This window comes from Prinia subflava, chromosome 6 (assembly GCF_021018805.1).
Source record: "Prinia subflava isolate CZ2003 ecotype Zambia chromosome 6, Cam_Psub_1.2, whole genome shotgun sequence".
In the NCBI taxonomy this organism is placed as follows: Eukaryota; Metazoa; Chordata; class Aves; order Passeriformes; family Cisticolidae; genus Prinia; species Prinia subflava.
This window is the reverse complement of record NC_086252.1, coordinates 11,330,446-11,347,993: the sequence shown is the minus strand read 5'-3', so window position 1 is coordinate 11,347,993 and position 17,548 is coordinate 11,330,446. Positions and strand designations below refer to the sequence as shown.

The following is a 17,548-nucleotide window of genomic DNA, read 5'->3' as shown; positions in this document are numbered from 1 at the left end:
AATATCAATCACTGTCTGACAGGTGGTTTTTCCTCATAAAGAAAACTGATACTTTATAGTGATGATAAATTCATCTTGGTTTAGGTGAGGGCAGCTAGTCTGTATGTACAGCTGTCAGAAATCTTACTTTTATCTCTGCAAGTAGCAATTAAATGTGCATTTGGGGCTCTGCCACCCAAGTGAGGGGTCTGGATGCTGCAGGTCTCCAAAGCAACAGAAGGCTGATTGCCACAAATGACTGTGGTGAAGAAAGAGGTCATTTGTGGATGTCATCCTGCAAAAGTACTATTTCTGCACAGTTTTGCCACATAAAATCATCTACACCAGAGCTAACATTCTGCCCATTGATCACAACCACATTATAAGATTGTGGATGCCACCCCCAAAGAGAGAACTGCGTTAGCAATTTAATAATTGCATGCATTCTGCATTCAGCAAACTTCTCTTGACATATCTAATCAGCATTAATTTAAATGCAGGATCATTAACAGATACACTCATGGATGAGAGCTGAAATGATCCCTGAAAATGTAACCACTTGATGTCTTGTGGCATGCACTAGTAGCTGGAGTCCTACTAAGCCAGAACAGGACATGGGGCAGCAGAGGCAAAATCTTATCACGGGCAGCAAAAAAAAGGTTTAAAAACACACGTGCATTTCAGAGCAGACTAGAATCAAACATTTGAGTGTTTTGCCCTTCAGCAGAAGACCAAAACAGTAAATACCACTTCTATCTTCTTTTCCCCATGTTTTGTCTATAAATAAGCCAGCATGTTGGCATATTAACTCTCCGGATATTTACCCTCAACATACAAGTACCTCTTGGTATTGTTTCTAGACTTTGTACGTGCTGACCCACCAAAGCACAAACAACCCAGAAAAATCTGTCTGCAGACTGTCAAAGCATGACCACATGAGAGCAATAAATCTGAATCCCAGTCAACATACTCATACTTTGTTTGACTTACTTGCCAGGCTCTTGGGACCCAGGTAGATCCCAAATTCTTTGCTCAAGTAAACACCTCCTGGCAGTCTGTGACAGTCTTTCCTCAGCAAGGAGAGTAATTTTGCAGGCTACAACTTTTTTCCCTCAAACATTCTCAAAAACTCATATAGCAGTCATTGAATCAGTGGTTTGCACATGTGACAGATGCTAAGAGTGCCTCAGTTACTGCAAAATGCTTGGTACAAGACCCTATGGGAGAGGCAGGCAGAGTGGGCTGAAGAGCCCCAGGAGAGGTGGCAGCTGGCTCTGTCCTGTGCCCAGAGAGCAGGAGCAGACCCGAGCTGGCTCTGCAGGACATCCCCCATGTGAGCACAGCTGACCTGGAGACCACCCAGTGCTCTACAGCAGCACTGAGGGCACGGGTTCTGTCCCAGCTCTCAGCACGCAGCAGCCCGAGGTCAGAACTGCCCCAAGGAGGTTTCCCAGCTCCGCCTTCCAGGCTCTGGTGCTCCCCTCTCTCCCAGGGCAGGCAGGAGGAGCTCACTGCAAAAGCAGCCACAGGAAGCAGAGCAGAGGTGGCCTAGCCAGGCAGGTGGGAGAAGCACCAGCATCTGGGGAGAAACAAGGGTGAGCCCACGCAACTGCATCGAAGCCTCTGCTCTGGGAAATCGGGAGTCACCGCCTCTAAAAACAAGGAATACCTCATGAAAATGAATCATGACCTTCTGTGACAAGGGAGGGTCACACCAGAACAATTGCCTCAGCTGAGAGAGCAGCTCTGCATGCCTGGTAGGGTGAAATTAAGGGCTCCTGACACCCTGGCCCCTGTGAGGGGGTGAACACAAATTTTCTTTTGCTGCCTTTGCATTCTACTGGCACTCAGTTAAATACAGGAGGAAAACAAAGGCACAGAGCTGGTGCTGCATGGAAATGAGAGAGAAATTAAATTTGGGATCATAACCATTCCTGTAATATTGCTGTGAGAGCATGATTCTCCTGTCCAGTGTACTTACGTTATGCCCTCAGTATTACTGACTGTGAACCTGACAGTGTTCTACACAACAAGGAACCAAAGAGGAAGATGTGACATTTTATAAATATTGATGTCAAAGCTGACTTGTTAGACTGTCACCAAGTTATAACATCCATGTTCTTACTGATATTTTTACCTTCTGGCAAACAGTTCATCCTTATAGTGGGTATTACTAATATGTAATTAAGTTTATATAAACTAAGGAAGAAAATTACATACTATTTTGATTCACTTCCTAGAAGTACCCCAGGGCATTTTTAAACATGAAGAATGTCCACAGTTAGGATTTTTATGAAATACACTTTAATCTTGCACTCTGTAGCTATTTAATGATTTTGCCAGCAGCAATTTCTTATTGCATCTCCTCTTTTATTCAAAGCTGACCTACTGCAATGAGTTTTTATAAAGAAACACATTAATTAAATATGTCTTGGCTTCACTAGCCTAGGAAAAGACTATTAATCATTTCACAGCACAAAAACAACATAATACCTGCTATTACTCACAGGCACCTCACACGAACTGACTTCTGCTGCATGATGTAATTGCCTCCCACAACCCTGAGCACACAGAGGCTTTCTCTCATCAGCCATTCACTCACCTCACCTCATGTAAAGCAGCTGATGCATTTGTGAGATGTTATGGGATATTTTTCTCCTTTTCTTACAACACCATAACAACATCTAGTGAAATATATGGGTGAGTAGTGCCCACCCTGCCACTGGACATAGGGAGGACACCTATGGCTTGAGTGGGGTAGGGTTTGGGTCTCTTCCCACCAAATCCTCCTGAGTAGCTCCCACCAGAACTGAGAAGACTCAGTGCTAAAGAGGAGATCTAGGTTGGTTATGGGCAGGGTCACTGAAAGACAGTATTTTTAAGGGGAAAAAGAAAATAAAAGATAACAAATTAGAGCAATTACTGATGGTTTCATATCACACATCTGAGGCACAACTTCATTCCCAGTTTTCTAATGTCATTCCTGGGTTGGGCTTCAGTCAGAATGAAAAGATGTTTCATGTGCATTTCATGGATAGTTGTCACAAACTCCGTTAATATTTTATTGTGTGAAAATGATAGAAAAGAAGTTGTGGCTTACAAATGAAACAAGTAAATTATTCCTTGACCTTGACTAGATTTTTTAAAAGCTCTTCAGTATGTTGACAATATGTGCTAGGCAGCAATTATTTTCCATGGAAAATGTTTCTTTGATATCTTACTTGTATGTTCATTAATCTCAGGTCACCCTCAGAGGTGCAAACTCCGTATTTGACAAACATCTAAAACAATCAAAACATTTAGAGTGACTCTGATCATTACAGATTTATTTTACCTAACACAGCCAAAGGTATTCAGATTAATGCTCAGAACTGCCTAGTGTGCTTTTGTGGGGTTGGGGGGGGTGGGACTCTAGCTGCTGACCTCAATTGCTCTGTGTGGAATAGGTTATCTATTTGAGTTTGAACTGGTTGACTTTTCTCTTCATCAGAGGCCCCATGAACCAAGCTGACACTGACTCCATTCCTCACTTTTCCACTCTCTCACGGTGAATCAAGGTATGGAGGAAACTACAGGTGTCCCAGCTCTTCTCCAACCCTTTGTTCCGATCAACGGCCTCTCCCACACACTTCTGCCCTTCAGGCTCTCTCTACCCAACTCTTTTTTCCTTCTTCCTGCTCATGACATGTTAAGTGGTCTTTCCAGCACCACAGTGCTCACACATACCTGTCCTACTGATGTTCCATGCTACATTTAGGGGTATATTTGATAAGGAACTTAGTAAAAATTCCTTTTCATCAACTGGCTTGCTCTGGGATTTCAGCAAATTGAAATGCACTGGGAAGTCACAGGGAAATGCTGCCAGACAGGGCAGCCTGGGAGCTGGAGCAGGGGAGCAGCTGGGACAGTGCGGAGGGAAGTGTGATCTATCACAGCAAGGTGGGAAATGAGGCTGTGGAAGGTGTGAGTTAAATGCTAACAACCTGAATGCTTGGCTCAGGCCCTCTCCTTGTCTTCTGCTGCAGCTCCACCAAATCCTCTCCTCTTTCCATCCCTGTTTGTCCCGAGCTGTCTTCGCCGCTGCTCAGTCACACAGCTACCAGGACAATTTGTGGCTGGTTAATGCTAAGCCAGAGGCTAAAGCCCAGTGGGTAACAACTTCACCCCTCGGTATATCTCTGCAGAGCTCCACAAAGGGGTGAAAATCCCCTTTTAGCTGTTTGGACAGCACTCCACTTTGGAAACATAGTCCTGCAGGATCTAGAATATTCCTTGTTTTTTCTTGACAGCCCTCCTGCCCCCTGTCCCTTCCCAAAGAGATGCTCCAGTTCTCATTTTACAAAACAAGTATTTGAAACACAGTGACCTCAAACAGGTCACCTTCAGGGTGCATGGGGCAGAACAGACAAACCCACATCCCTAATCATACAAACCATAAGCCAACTTTCCTCTTTTGTTCAAGGCTTAGATAAATTCCCTTCACAGCTTCCAAATCAGAGGTGTAATTGATATATTTATTAAATATCAATATGTGGGGGTAATTGATATATCCCATAAAAAAAGAACATGTTTCTTCAGAATCAGTAAGATGTACAAACAGAGGAGCTAAAAGAGCAAAGGTTTACTTTTAAAGTTAATATGAGACAGGAGGGGGTACTTTCTGTGCTTACCTTCAGCACTGTAATATTCCACGCAAAACTCTCAATGGCTTTGCTTAATTTTCTTCCTTTCAATCCTTCTTTTGTCCCAAGGTTATGAAGCTCTTCATGGAATTCCATTCCTAAAAACACAGATTGCCACATCACTCAATGCACAATTGATATTCCCTATAAAAATGTTGAGTGAGCATTTTCAGTCTTGCAGCTGGGACTTCCTACAACCTCCTTCTGTGCTTTCCCCCCTTCCTTTTCTTTTTATGACTTCATCCTGTGAGAACATTTTCCAGAATAAAGGTGCCATGTACAGTTTTGGGGCTGTACTTCCATTTGGTTTGTGGCTCTCCTTGCCTGTGCTGGGGTTCCACACAGGCACAGGTCCGTGCACAGACACTCCTCCAGCATTTCTGCCTGCAGCCTGCACTGCTGCCAATACTGCGACAAAAGGCAATCGCCTGTCACTCTCCTTGAGCTGATGACTTTGCACCTTGGAAGGCTGTCTGACACATGTGGAGGATACCTGTTCAGCACAGCAAATGCAGGCTCCAATGCACATCTCCTCATTAATCTTCATCAGTCATATTGAATTGCCCTTGTACTCCACAACAATAAATTACATCAGAAGCACGTAACTCTAATCACAGGACTGCGACTCCTGCAGCACGGAGAACTGAGACTTCCAACCACAGCCCTGCTGCATTTCATTGCCCGTTTCTGTGGCAAACGTCTGCAAATCTGTTGCTGGATGTAAGAATTCAGGAAATCTGGGAGCAGATTCAAAATCTTAAGGTATCCAATTGGCCAACCACTTTCACAAGATCTGCACAGTGTATGCAACCACTTCTGAGTCTGGTGTGGACTGAGAGACAAAATGGAAAAGAGCTGCTTATGTTCCCTTAATTTGTACCTTTCAAAGGCCAAACTGCACTAAGTAACTCCAAAGCATCTGAAGCCTTTCCTGGCTGAACAAACCAAGCTCCATCTCCAGTTGTTTCATAGCTCTCTCCCTTAACACTTTAGGGTAAATGTCACTCACAAATTTGAGCTTCCTCGAAATGACATCAAAGAAATGCCAATGGAGAGAACATCTGTGCAGTGTGGATGCAAAGGCTACTTGGCAGGTCGCCGAAGGACAGTCCAAGGCAGGCTTGCACTCAGCACAGCTTGCCCAAAGCACTCCTGGAAGACTAACATTGGTTTTCCTTCCCTTGCACTGACTCCAGGAGCTCAATAGCACTGAGGCTGTTCAACCCCACACAATGCAAGATTTCTCTCTCCACTGTTTGCATTCCAAAACTTCACCCACTCACAGGCTTTGCTTGTCATGGCTAACGGAGTTCCTGCAGTACATTCTTTGGAAAACTGTATAAGTAACTGCACCCCGAGCAAGATTTCCTTGCAGGTGAGCTTCATGCCAAATGACTTACAAATCATTTCACTTCAATTACTAAAAGAAAATCTTCAAATTACTTGCTTTGTCCTGGATAGAATGCTAATGGATCTTAGCTCTACGTGGACAGCCCTGCCTTCATGCAGCATCCTTTTACTTATTTTTCCCTCTGGACCTCACTTCTCCATCTGTAACTTGGACACAGCACTGCCCCAGCAAGAGGGAGCCACAAACATTTGTTAAGCTGCAGGTATCAACTCCAGTGAAAGCATTTAGCAGGGTCTGTCCTTCAAGCTGCTGCTGACCCCTGTGCATTGGGCTGAGCCTGCACATTTAAAAAAAAGAACAACAAAACAGACACACAAGAACCAGTCTGGGAGAGCCAGCAGGACCTGAGGCACACAGAACCCACACCAAAACAGGCAACGAAGCAGAGGTCTGGTGGAACACATGTTCAAAGGGAGCAGCACTGGGGTGAGGTAAAGGACAAGGTCACAGGCAATTGTACCTCTGACACCTTTTAATTTTGCGTGCTTCATCTGACCACATAGAAGTGTTACATAAAAATTTGCCTGGGTAACATTTGCAACAAGCTATCTGGCAAATGGGCAGGGGGAGGGGTAGCTCTCTTAGTCCTTTCCTCTCTCTGAATCCCAGGGCTTCAGAAAAGCACTTCACATCTCGTCTGATCGAGTTGCCTTCTCAACCAGAAAATTTAAGGCAAATAAAGCAAACAAAAATGAAAATACAAGAAGATGCAGCAGCAAACTGAACACACTTGAAAACTTTCTCTTTTTCCAGGGGGAGGGAAGGAGAGGGGAACTGCATGAAACTCTGGACATCAGTGTGGTGGCATGGCACTGCATGGTATTTTCCATACACATTTCCTGCTCACAAGGACTCCAGTGCCCAGGCAAATGTTGTGGGCTCTTCTCTCTGCACAGACCAAGCTGGGCAGAAAGGTGGCTGATGCTGCTGAGAGTCTGCATAGTTTAATGTGAAGTATTGCTCTTAAATTATACCTCCTAGAGGATCCTCCTGTTGCTGCATTTCCTTGTTGCTGTCCCTTCCATAAACTCTCTGCACACAAGGAAGGCTTTGGGCAGAGGAATTTTATGCTGCTTATGTAGATAAGAACCCAAGGCACGTCACAATGATGAGGCCCACGACCTCCAGCCAGACATGGCCACTTGCCTCTCACCCCGTTGCTACTACAATGCCAGCATGGCTAAAGAGCAGAGACTAGGTTCCATCCTGCTCTTGCACCACATGAAATCAGTTAAAGGCCACTGTTAAGACAGCTTCCAGTTTCTCCTAACTGAAAAGATGAAATAAAGTATTAACTACAAAACGGCAGTTTCATTCATTATTTACATTTAATGGACGCAAATGGCTGTAGGCTGCATCACTTGCCAAATCCAAAAATGCCTATCAGAAACAATAGTATTTATAATTTCTGTGGTTATAGAAACCTCTTGCCTGCTCTGTGTTCAAAGGAACAACTGAGCTAGAGAATGCACCCAGTAAAGGCACCATGCCTTCTCACTCCCCTCTTTTTAATGACTTTTTGATTAGTTTGGCTAATTTAAATGCTGTCAGACAGTTCAAAGCTGTAGAGCAGATGGAGAAATAGCTTCTAAGGTGAAAGCTGAGTATTTTTGTCTGATCCCACACCTGCATTGCTATTGGAAGATGAGCCTTCAGGAAGGTAAAGCACGCCAGAGAAAGACCAGAATGCTCACTTACACCCAGGTGAAAATGCTACATTAGTCACAAACTGTAAGTAAATTATGGCACATTATTTCCCATCTTCCACCCAGAACTGCTCAATATAAATGGATTACCTGCTTTCTGGCACTGAACAATCTTGTCGTGAGTGGTGTCTGCCGTCTCAATAAGAACCCTGCTCTCTTGAATCATCTGTTAAAAAAAAAAAAAAAAATCAGCATTACTAGGGTTTCCTGCAACATCTAACACACAGAAAGTACATAGGTTGAAACTGGAGAGATCTGCTCTGAGAGCAATATGATAAATATTTGGGATAAATATTCCTTCCTTCCTATGCAAGGCTCCCAGATCTGTATCAAGCTAAGTATCAGTTGCTCTGAAAATGTCTTGCTCCAAAAGTTAATGAACAGCTGTTTTACATCCATGAGACACCACTGCAAACAATATGAAGGAAACACAAGTGATTTCAGAAGGAAACAGATTTAGCAGACAAACTTCATTGTATATTCAATGTTATAAACGTAGAATGGTTAATTCATGTTCTTTTGATAAATTAGAAATTTATAAAATTGTATAATGTGATATCAGGTAAAAGTCTATGTTTTAAGAGATTCTGCAGCAGACGGCGAAACTGACAGCCCTGAGACAGCCGGCGCCCCCATTCAGAAAAGAACAAAGGGGTTTTTCCAGGAAAGCCCGAAGCTGCCCAAGCACCGGGAGGAGACCCCGGAGAGAAGCTGGCACCAGCAACTCACACCTTGGGTGCCACCTCCACGGACCATCAAGTCACATCTACAATATCTCGACCACTCATCAACTATAAGGACCTATTGAAATTGGACATTAACATTTGAACTGAGAAAAGAACTCTTTTCTGCTTGGTCGGGGAGACTCCCGAATTTGTTTAGTTAGTGGGGAATATGGGGAAATATTGCCAAGGGCGGAATAAAGTGTATAAAACCAAGCCCCGAACCGGGCTAATTTGTGAACCGTTGGGGGATAGCAGGCTGCCAGACCCTGTATCTCACGGTTCACCCTTGGCATTTCCTGGGAAAACTCTGCCAGGTTTCTCCACTGTTGGTGGGTTATCGAAATTCTGTAATTTGATTTATTATTAATAAACCAAATTATTATTTAAAATTGGAATATCTGATTGGCATTTATAACAGCATTTATAACATTCAACTAAACCCTTTCTAACTGGTATTTTCTTAAAAGGAGAAGTAAGTACAGTCTTCGACATAGATGGTTATTAAAAATGTCACTGAGTCATGAATAGAGCTGATTTTCAGTGATATTTAAGCCTGTGCTGGATTTTATTCTATACAACAGTTCAGATACCTATAGTAGTTCTTGAGTTTCTCCTCTGGGAAATTGAGATCCAAATCCTATCCTACCCTCAATATTTCTGTTGAAACTTAATAGAAAAGACAGCAACACAAGAAATAATTTTTTAAAAAAATTCACCTATAATCAAACAAACCAATAGCAGCCGTTTCAACAAGCCTACTCACAAGTTTCAAGAGACTTCCCTACTTAGACATCTTCCTAGAATAGCCCATTAACAGCAAACAAATGAAGCATCCAGCATCCATCACCTGACAAGTTTCCTGAGCCTCTCTACACCCAAATACTATTCTCCTTTGAACAAGCCTCCAAAACCTCTCAGAAGCCCATTCAAACAAGAATATTTTCCATTGTTCTGTTTTGTGAAATTGCAAAAGGTGACATGCACATCTGTTACAGAAGGCAAGAACATGCAGTATAACAAACTGTGCCTGAGAGTAACCTCACTGTCCTGGGATGTTCACCACAAACCTCAATCAAACCCGAACAGCACGAGAGCAGTGCCAATCAGAAATGAAGCAAACTAAAGAGTGACTGCCTAATGTTACACCCTGAAATTACAGAAGCCACCAGCTGAAAGCTTTGCCAAAATGCTGCAACTGCTAAAAGCCTCCCTAATTTCAAATATGCTAAATATGAAAGTAATAGGTTTCAATGATTTTAGTGGAAGACAGCATAACAGTAATAAATTAACACTTGCAAATTAGCACATCTTACTGTTTTAATTAGACACAAGGAATGAGAGACGCTTTCACTTGTCACACTCAAAATTCCAGATTCTGGAGGAATTTAGATCCAAATTTTGCTCCTCATCCCATCTTTATTTCTAATTAAATGTACTAAGGCTGTATTTAATAAAAATACCTATGCCTTTCCTTTAACATGAAGAACAACACATGGAAAACAAAATCCATTATCAGCTTCACAGGCAGAGTGAAAAAAGCCTGATATCTCTAGAGAGTGCAAAATTGTTCTTGAACAGAACATGCCCAATGAATATGCCTGAGATTTAAATTACTTTTGATGGTGTCCTTTGCCTTTCATTCCTATTACTTACTTGTTCATGCATCACATTGTTTTTTCCTCTTTGATATTTTCACTTGTCATCCAGAAAGAAATGACAATTTCTACCCACTCTCTGGCTTTTCTGTCCCACAGCTCACAATCTTTTTGTGCTGAGGGAGCCATTCAGCTGACAACTACGAATGCCAAAGGTCGGTCTGAGCAGTGAAGACAGTACGAGTCCCAAAAATCTTGCAACTCACTGAAAAGGCAGCCAGAGGCCAAACGTGGACCTCTGTCTCATGCAGAGCTGGGGCCTGTGAGGCAGTGCCTGCACTGCCCAGTCCAGCCAGGTGATCCCAGCATCTCCATGGCTCCTGCAGCCCATGCAGCCATCACCCTGGGCTTGGTCCCCACTGGCTCTGTGCCTGCGCTTCCTACTCAGCAGCAAGGTTTGCCCCGTGAGAGCAGCTGCAGCTACGGCGGTACAGGACAGCCAGTGTGTCAGACTCTCCTGTGCTCAGATCCCTCAAGCAGAACGTGACTTGTGAGGTTTTTAAATATACACATGCATACACACACATACATATACATACAGGCACAGGAAATTAACCTACCACACAAAAGAACTGGGCTCGAGAATCATGCAGCTACTGGATCCACTCCCAGGAGTTTCTAGTATGCCTGTTTAAGGATTCTCAGACATGAAGGTATTCTATTCATTTTTTAAGAGGAAAGTAGCACTAGGATGTCAATTTTCCCTTACTGCAGAGTAGGTAGAGCAACCCTTGAATCCTTTGATGCAGACATCAAAGCCTCACTGCTCTCAGCTCAGCAAGAACAAACCATTAAAAACAGATCATGTAGCAGAATTTAACCTGTTCCCATCTTCTTGCTCAACAGTAATCTTGACAAAAATAAGCAGCTTTCGTCTCATGATAAATCCTGAGAGTGGTTTCAGAGTTCCACAGCTCAGTGACTGGGGTTAAGGGACAACCTCAGTTCATCACGTGCCATCCTCCCTCACACGTTGTTCTAGGAATTAATGCACTAGGTAGAAATAATGGGACCCAAGCCAGTTTTAAGATTTTGGTTGGTCTATGGCACCTTTACCACCTCTGATAACACAGTGTGCAGCACCCTCTATCCCTACATGACAGGCCAGACTCTGCCCCAACAAGAGCTGCATGTGCAGTTTCAGAGGGCACGAGATCCTGCTTCCTAACGCTGCTGTAAAAGATGGCAACAACAGGATAGGGCAAGGACGAAGCCTGGGTGTTCACAGAACAGACTGATTCAAACAGACAGGTAACTGCTGTCCAGGAATAAAGTTACAGCATCGGGTCATGGCATCTAGATACACTTTTTGTTGCTAGTTTTGAAATGAGTCCATGATTTCCCAGTCTGAATCATTCCCTGCTCTTCCAGCTGCCATCACATCTGAAACTCTGCTCGAGGATGTCATCTATTTCTTCTAGAAGTGACAAGAACCAGAAGCCCTAGAAACACAACATGGAAGACTGAGATTTTCTGCTGGGAAGGTAACCCCATAAATCACAGGACAGCTGAGATTTTCAAGCCCACTTTCGCCAGTAATATATTGAAATCTACCAACCTATCTCAAGAGCGAAGAGTGAGCTTTCTGATATTTGCAGCATGAATTTCCATGCACCTTTCCTCTGCTCAGATCTGCACTGAGCAGCCCTCCAGGCAGCTGTGTAGTCCCAGCCATCTGGCTGGAGCCCATCAGGATCTGCTTAATGTCAGCTCCCAAAAGGCAGCTCCCTTCCGTGAGTGACGCTCACAGCGCAAGAGGTGTCCTGCTCCCTCAGGACTCCTGTGTTCCTGGAGTGTGTTAACTCCTGAATGCTGAGCTTCAAGGGATTAAAATCCAACTAACATTTACTGGAAAGCAACCTTTAGAGGATGGATGTTGCTATCTGGGTCCACTCGGAGGGAGGAAATTTCTATCAGCTGCTGAAGGTGGCAGGATTTCTTGGGACAACTTGCATTTCCCATGTCAGAAAGAAAGTGATAAACTTAGTGTGTTTAACATAACTGGAGGGGTGAGGAGGAAATGGGACAAAAATAGGAATGAAAGCACACAGAACCCGATTCCAGTGCAGAGAAGAAGCATAAACTTGATTCATCTCAATCCACCCGAAGGTCTCTGTAACAATCGTGGTGCATTCTCAAAAGAAGCATAGGAAGTAGGAGCTGGCACAAACCCAGAGGTTCTCTCCTTATCCAGTATATGAAACCCAGAAAGTGAAACAGACCAAGGGTTCAAACCATAACTGACCTGTCTCACTTCAGTGACTAAGAATAGCATGGAATATCAAATTTAAAATCCCAGTGCTTGACACAAAGAACAATGCTTTACTTTGTCACTTCTGTTAATCTAAATAAATTTTAAGTGAAATTTAAAATATCTTACACTGAGGGCATCATATTACTCACATGACATTAACAGGGTTATTTATTGCCTGTACTAAGGGCAGTTTAATCACAGGATCAGTACAAACTGAACAAAAGAATGTTCTTTTTACTTTAATGAACTCTTGTGCTAAAGACCAATTTCTTCTTTTCATTGTGAATTATTTTATAAACTGAAAAGGAGAGAGGAAATTAACACAGCAGTCTCACCAAAAGAAAAAGACAAAAAAAGAGAGGAAAAGCTCCTGGTGGCAAATTAAAGTACTGCTCCTGCTGGAAAGATAAATGAGAAAAAAGGGATGGTTCAAGGAAACCTCTCATAAATATTCCAAAGTTTAGAACAGAAAATGACTGAACATCAGACTAAAACAAAGCTTTATCTTAGGTGTCTCCTCACGGCCATTGTCCCAATCTCTTCTATGCCTTTCACTGACAATGAAGAGTTTTGCCTGGTTACAAGAACAAAACCACAAAAATCCCTCAAAAACAAACCAAACTCACCATCAATCAAAAATAAAAGAGGTTACAAAACCACAACCAATTCAAAAACAGCTGAAGAACAAATTGGGCTCATGCAAATTTGAAGAGAATTCCCTCTAGCATTGCATATTTCTTGTATACATCTGGGACAAGAAACAACCAGGCCATCTATTGTGTGTCAGCAAGTTTTGCAAGGAAAGAAAGATGGGTATGAAGTGCCAGGACAAAAGAAAGAATGCTGCTGGCCACCATTCTGTCCCTCACCTTGTCTCTGTCCTAATATATCTCAAGCCAGATTTCAGATCCAAGTCTTTTTCCTGCAACAGCCCAGCATGAGAAACAGCTGTCAAGGATGGTTACATGAGCTGGAAACATCTGTAATACCTTACTGACACAAACTGGAGAAGAAACTGCGTAAAATTCACCTTCAATTCCAACCTCATGCTTTCAGTTAGAAATATTTCTGGGAAAACGTGGAACCATTGTTGCAGGATGTGATGTGTACATGAAGACCAGTCCTCTACAGAACAGCAGGAGCGAGGGAGGAAGAGAGAGGGAGCTCAGTTTTCAATGTGCTTATGCTAAAACAATATAACTGAAGTACCCAACTGGAACTTCCTTCTCTAAGGGAAATTCTGATTCAACTCTCTTCTGGTTCTGTTTTAGAAGTGACTAATGGACATGGGCAATCAGAGAAAGAAACTTTTGAGAGCAGTGGGTGAAAGGATTATAAAAAGAAAGAAACAGAGAAAGAAACAGGACTTTCCTTGATGAGAAGTGGGAAAAGAAACTGACTTTCCCAGCCTATGCCCAATTTTGGATGGAAAATTCTTTAAAACAAACAAATTCAAGACAATGTCCATGTGCTGGACCGTGTTTGACGTCAGTGCATTATGACACTTCTTTGGCAGAGGATGCTCTGTTCTGCAATATCCCTTGTCTTCAGCTGCTGAGAGAATAGTGAAAAATGTTCCTCTGGGGACGACTCTAATCCAGCTGAGGTATGACTTTCAGTGAAAAAGCTCACAAAAATCTACTTAGTCATTTTGCATTTATATAATAACTGGGGAAAAGGACTTTCTTCTTGGGAATGTAGTTGTGCCTGCACAAAGACCAGCCCAAGAAGACTGAATATGAAAGAACAGCAGACAAAGAGCAGTTCACTTCACACACACCTCAGCAGACCTCTGCTAGCATGCATGGACCAATACCCATGTCAACAAAACCACTGCCATTAAATACCTCTACTTATTTCCCAGCAACCTCACAGATGCTTCTTCTCCTCTCAAAAATCCCCAATCCATCTCCATGTTGGCCAAAATATTCTTAACTGCACTGCCACCTCTCAGCAGCATCTGCAGCCAACCTGGCCTTCCATAACTGTCTGCTTCAACAGAGCAAGCTCAGGCTTGAATACAGAGAAAAACGTTAATGTCAATGTGAGTTTATACAACAAATAGCTTCACTGTTCAATCTTTTTTACACTTCTTGTTATTTACGATTTGAAAACACATAAAGATAACTTGGACATCTCATTTTCCTTAGAAAAATTTCAGTATGCACATGAGCCAGGAGATTGGGTAAAACCAAGAACATTTATTATCACTTGTTTATTGCTTTTGATTTTCAAATTATTCAATCATTTGATCTTGAAGCAAAATAATGCTTAACCAATAACTGAAATGCAAAGTGTACAAGCGTCCCTGAGTTCATGCATGCTTGCATCAGCACACGAATATATCATGCAGACACAGCAACCACAATCTGTTTCCAAACAATCCTCAACCAAAAAAATCCCAACTTCACAGGATAACTGTTTGCAATGAATAATTCAACCATCTGTCAGGTCCAGCTGGGTCCCATCCCTTCTCTTCATGTGGAGTAACTCCTTTTTAGGTGTGATCAAAGAACACCAGCATTAATTTGACAGGTTGTGAGGCACACTGCACATGCTGTCCACCTGAGCAACCACTAACAAGGGGGAGCTCGCAAGTACAGAGGCAGAGTGAGAGCCCTTCCTCATGGGAGAGGAAAGCTCTGAAGAATAAAAGTGGCAGGGTGCACCATCCTGGAATGTGTGTGTGGGAAGCAATGACAGCATGACCAGAATCCATTCATCACGCTCTATGTATGGAATCAACTAAAGCTGTAAATTGAAATTAGCCATTCTACACTGTATTTCTCATCATTGACTCACTTTTCAAAAATGTCTGTGTATTGTCAACAGTCCACTTTATTTTCTTGATTCTGGCAAATCCTATTCCCTGCTCTCCCCTACAGAAACTCCTATACAACACAGTATTATCAATGAAGCCACCTCCTACTTGAGACATGGCCAACAGTACAGCTCCACTAAACCAATGCAGTGCCCCCATAAAATGAGAGAAACACAGTCCTGACAAAATGTTCCGGTTCCTTAAACAAAGCACATTAAATTTTATTCTAATAAGGTCTCTCTCAAAAGAAAATATTTAATTCAGAGCACAATGGTAAAATTAATTGCCCAGGAAAAAACAAACGAACAGCACAAACGATTCTTTGTCTATCTCACAGCTGACAAAGGCCAAACAGGAGGGAACAGACAGTTAATTGTTTTCCAGATCATTGTGGCAGGTTTCTAAGCATTTGCACCTCCATTTCCCTGGACCCTCAGCCCTGTTCATGCCCCATTAAGCACACAGGCAGAGTCTATACTTTCCATGGTGAAATAAGGTATATTCAGTTGGCAATTTTCTGTAAGTGAAAAAATTCTAACACACTAGGGCTCTCTTCATCAGAAATTATTTTCAAAGCAGGCTTTTTAAAGACTGTAGCACATGTAGTGTTTTCAGAGGTGGTGAGGAAGTGTTTGCCCAGCATTCAGGCTCCCTGTGCTGTGGGGCCCAGTGAGTGAGGCAGTCCTGAAGTCACTGAGATTTAGGGTCTAACTTTTTTCCCTTTTACTGTAAAAGGAATTAAGGAGTATAGCCTGTTCATACAAGAGTCAGGCCAATATAAACAGATTTGATTTTATTTTATGCATTTAAAAATGCTCTTAGGCCTTTTCATTTAAAAAGTGCTTTGAAGTGAAGAGACATGCAGCAAGCACTTGTGGATCCAGTTCCTTGAAGCCGTATTTATCAACAATATAAAAGGCTGAACTGTAGTATATCTTGAATTAAAATCAGTAAATAAGGTAAAATATTTTATATTGTGTTCCACCAACATCTCCTTGTGCTCTCATTTGCACAAAAAAAAAAAATTAAAAATACATCCTGGATTATATGAAGTCACTATAAAGCAAGGAGAAGCCCTTTGCCAACATTCAACATGCAAACCCCTTCCCACACTGTGATTTCAAATATCAAGATTGATAGAGACAGTTCATTGATTCAAACACAGAAAAGGCTAAATAGATTTCAATATTCTGCTGCTGGCATTGTCTCAAAAGGCAAACATCCAAAATGTAGCAAAATCACTTATAAAATCCAGCCTTCTTTTTCAGAAGTGAATAGTTTCAGCAAAGGAAGAGGCAGTCACAGCCAAAGTGAGTAAAAAAAAAAAACAATAGTCATGTTCTCCTTAACAGAATTATATCTCAAATAAATCCTTACATAGGCAAGGCACAACTCCCTTCTCTCTCTCTGATTTTAAACTGTGTGCATGCTCTCTTGACATTCAAGTTAGATCTGCCCCCATCGGAGACAAATGTGAGAACAACTATTATTTAAACTGTTTTACAAGTGTTTCTGTCTAAACCCAAAAGAGGCCTTTCACCTATTTAAATTGAAAAACTGTTTGCAAAGTACAAGGAGGCCTTGAAAAGTCCCATGTGTACTCTTCAGTATATAATTACAAAGATAAGAGATGACACATTCGTTTTGGTAAAACTCCATTAAGCAGGCCTCCAAAGACAGAAGAATCTCTTATTTATGTGGTATTTGCTCTTTCAGAAAGACATGAGACCATGTAACAAATCTACCCCAGAAAAGTTCCATCTAAAATAAGGCAATCAATTGGATTTGCAAATCCTTGTTCTGCAATTGTTACAGCTGGCATTTTATTACCATAACTTAATCACTTCCAAGTAATAGAAACTATTCTGGAAGGAACCCAGGGGTTATTTCAGAGTACTTTCAGTATTTCTGTTTTAATCAACACCAGTGTCTTCCCCCACCCCACAAACTGATTTTTCCTTGAAAAGTGTGTTATAAAGGCAAAAAATGAGATGGGAAGGAGGCAGCATTTGGCACATTGCAGAGTTGGCCAAAGTTGCAGTCACTGCAACACATCATGGTCTTTGGAAGCAAGTTGATACTCCCAGCATTATTCATCATTTTATTCCTCATGAACTCAAGCTGCAGAAAAAAACACTGTCCTCTGAACGCGAGTCGTGATTCAGCCTGGCTGCCACAGTGCAGTACTTAAGTCAGGCTTGGCAGAAGTGTGCATCTTGCTATCGGGTGCTGCAGCCTGCCAAAGAGGTCGGGAAGCAGCGGGGCACCCCCACGGCCCCAGAGGCACAGTGTGACAGCAACTTCTGCCGCTGGAA

At 42.4% G+C, this 17,548-nt stretch overlaps 1 protein-coding gene across 1 annotated transcript in view; it reads right to left on the bottom strand.

The window, feature by feature from the left end:
- Nucleotides 1–17,548, bottom strand: part of PLCL1 (phospholipase C like 1 (inactive)) — a 186,943-nt gene that overhangs the window by 18,637 nt on the left and 150,758 nt on the right. The window contains exons 4-5 of the mRNA XM_063400231.1: nucleotides 7,869–7,944; nucleotides 4,650–4,759 (exon numbers count right to left, since the gene is read on the bottom strand). Coding sequence (XP_063256301.1) covers nucleotides 4,650–4,759; nucleotides 7,869–7,944 — 186 coding nt within the window. The remainder of the gene's footprint in view (nucleotides 1–4,649; nucleotides 4,760–7,868; nucleotides 7,945–17,548) is intronic.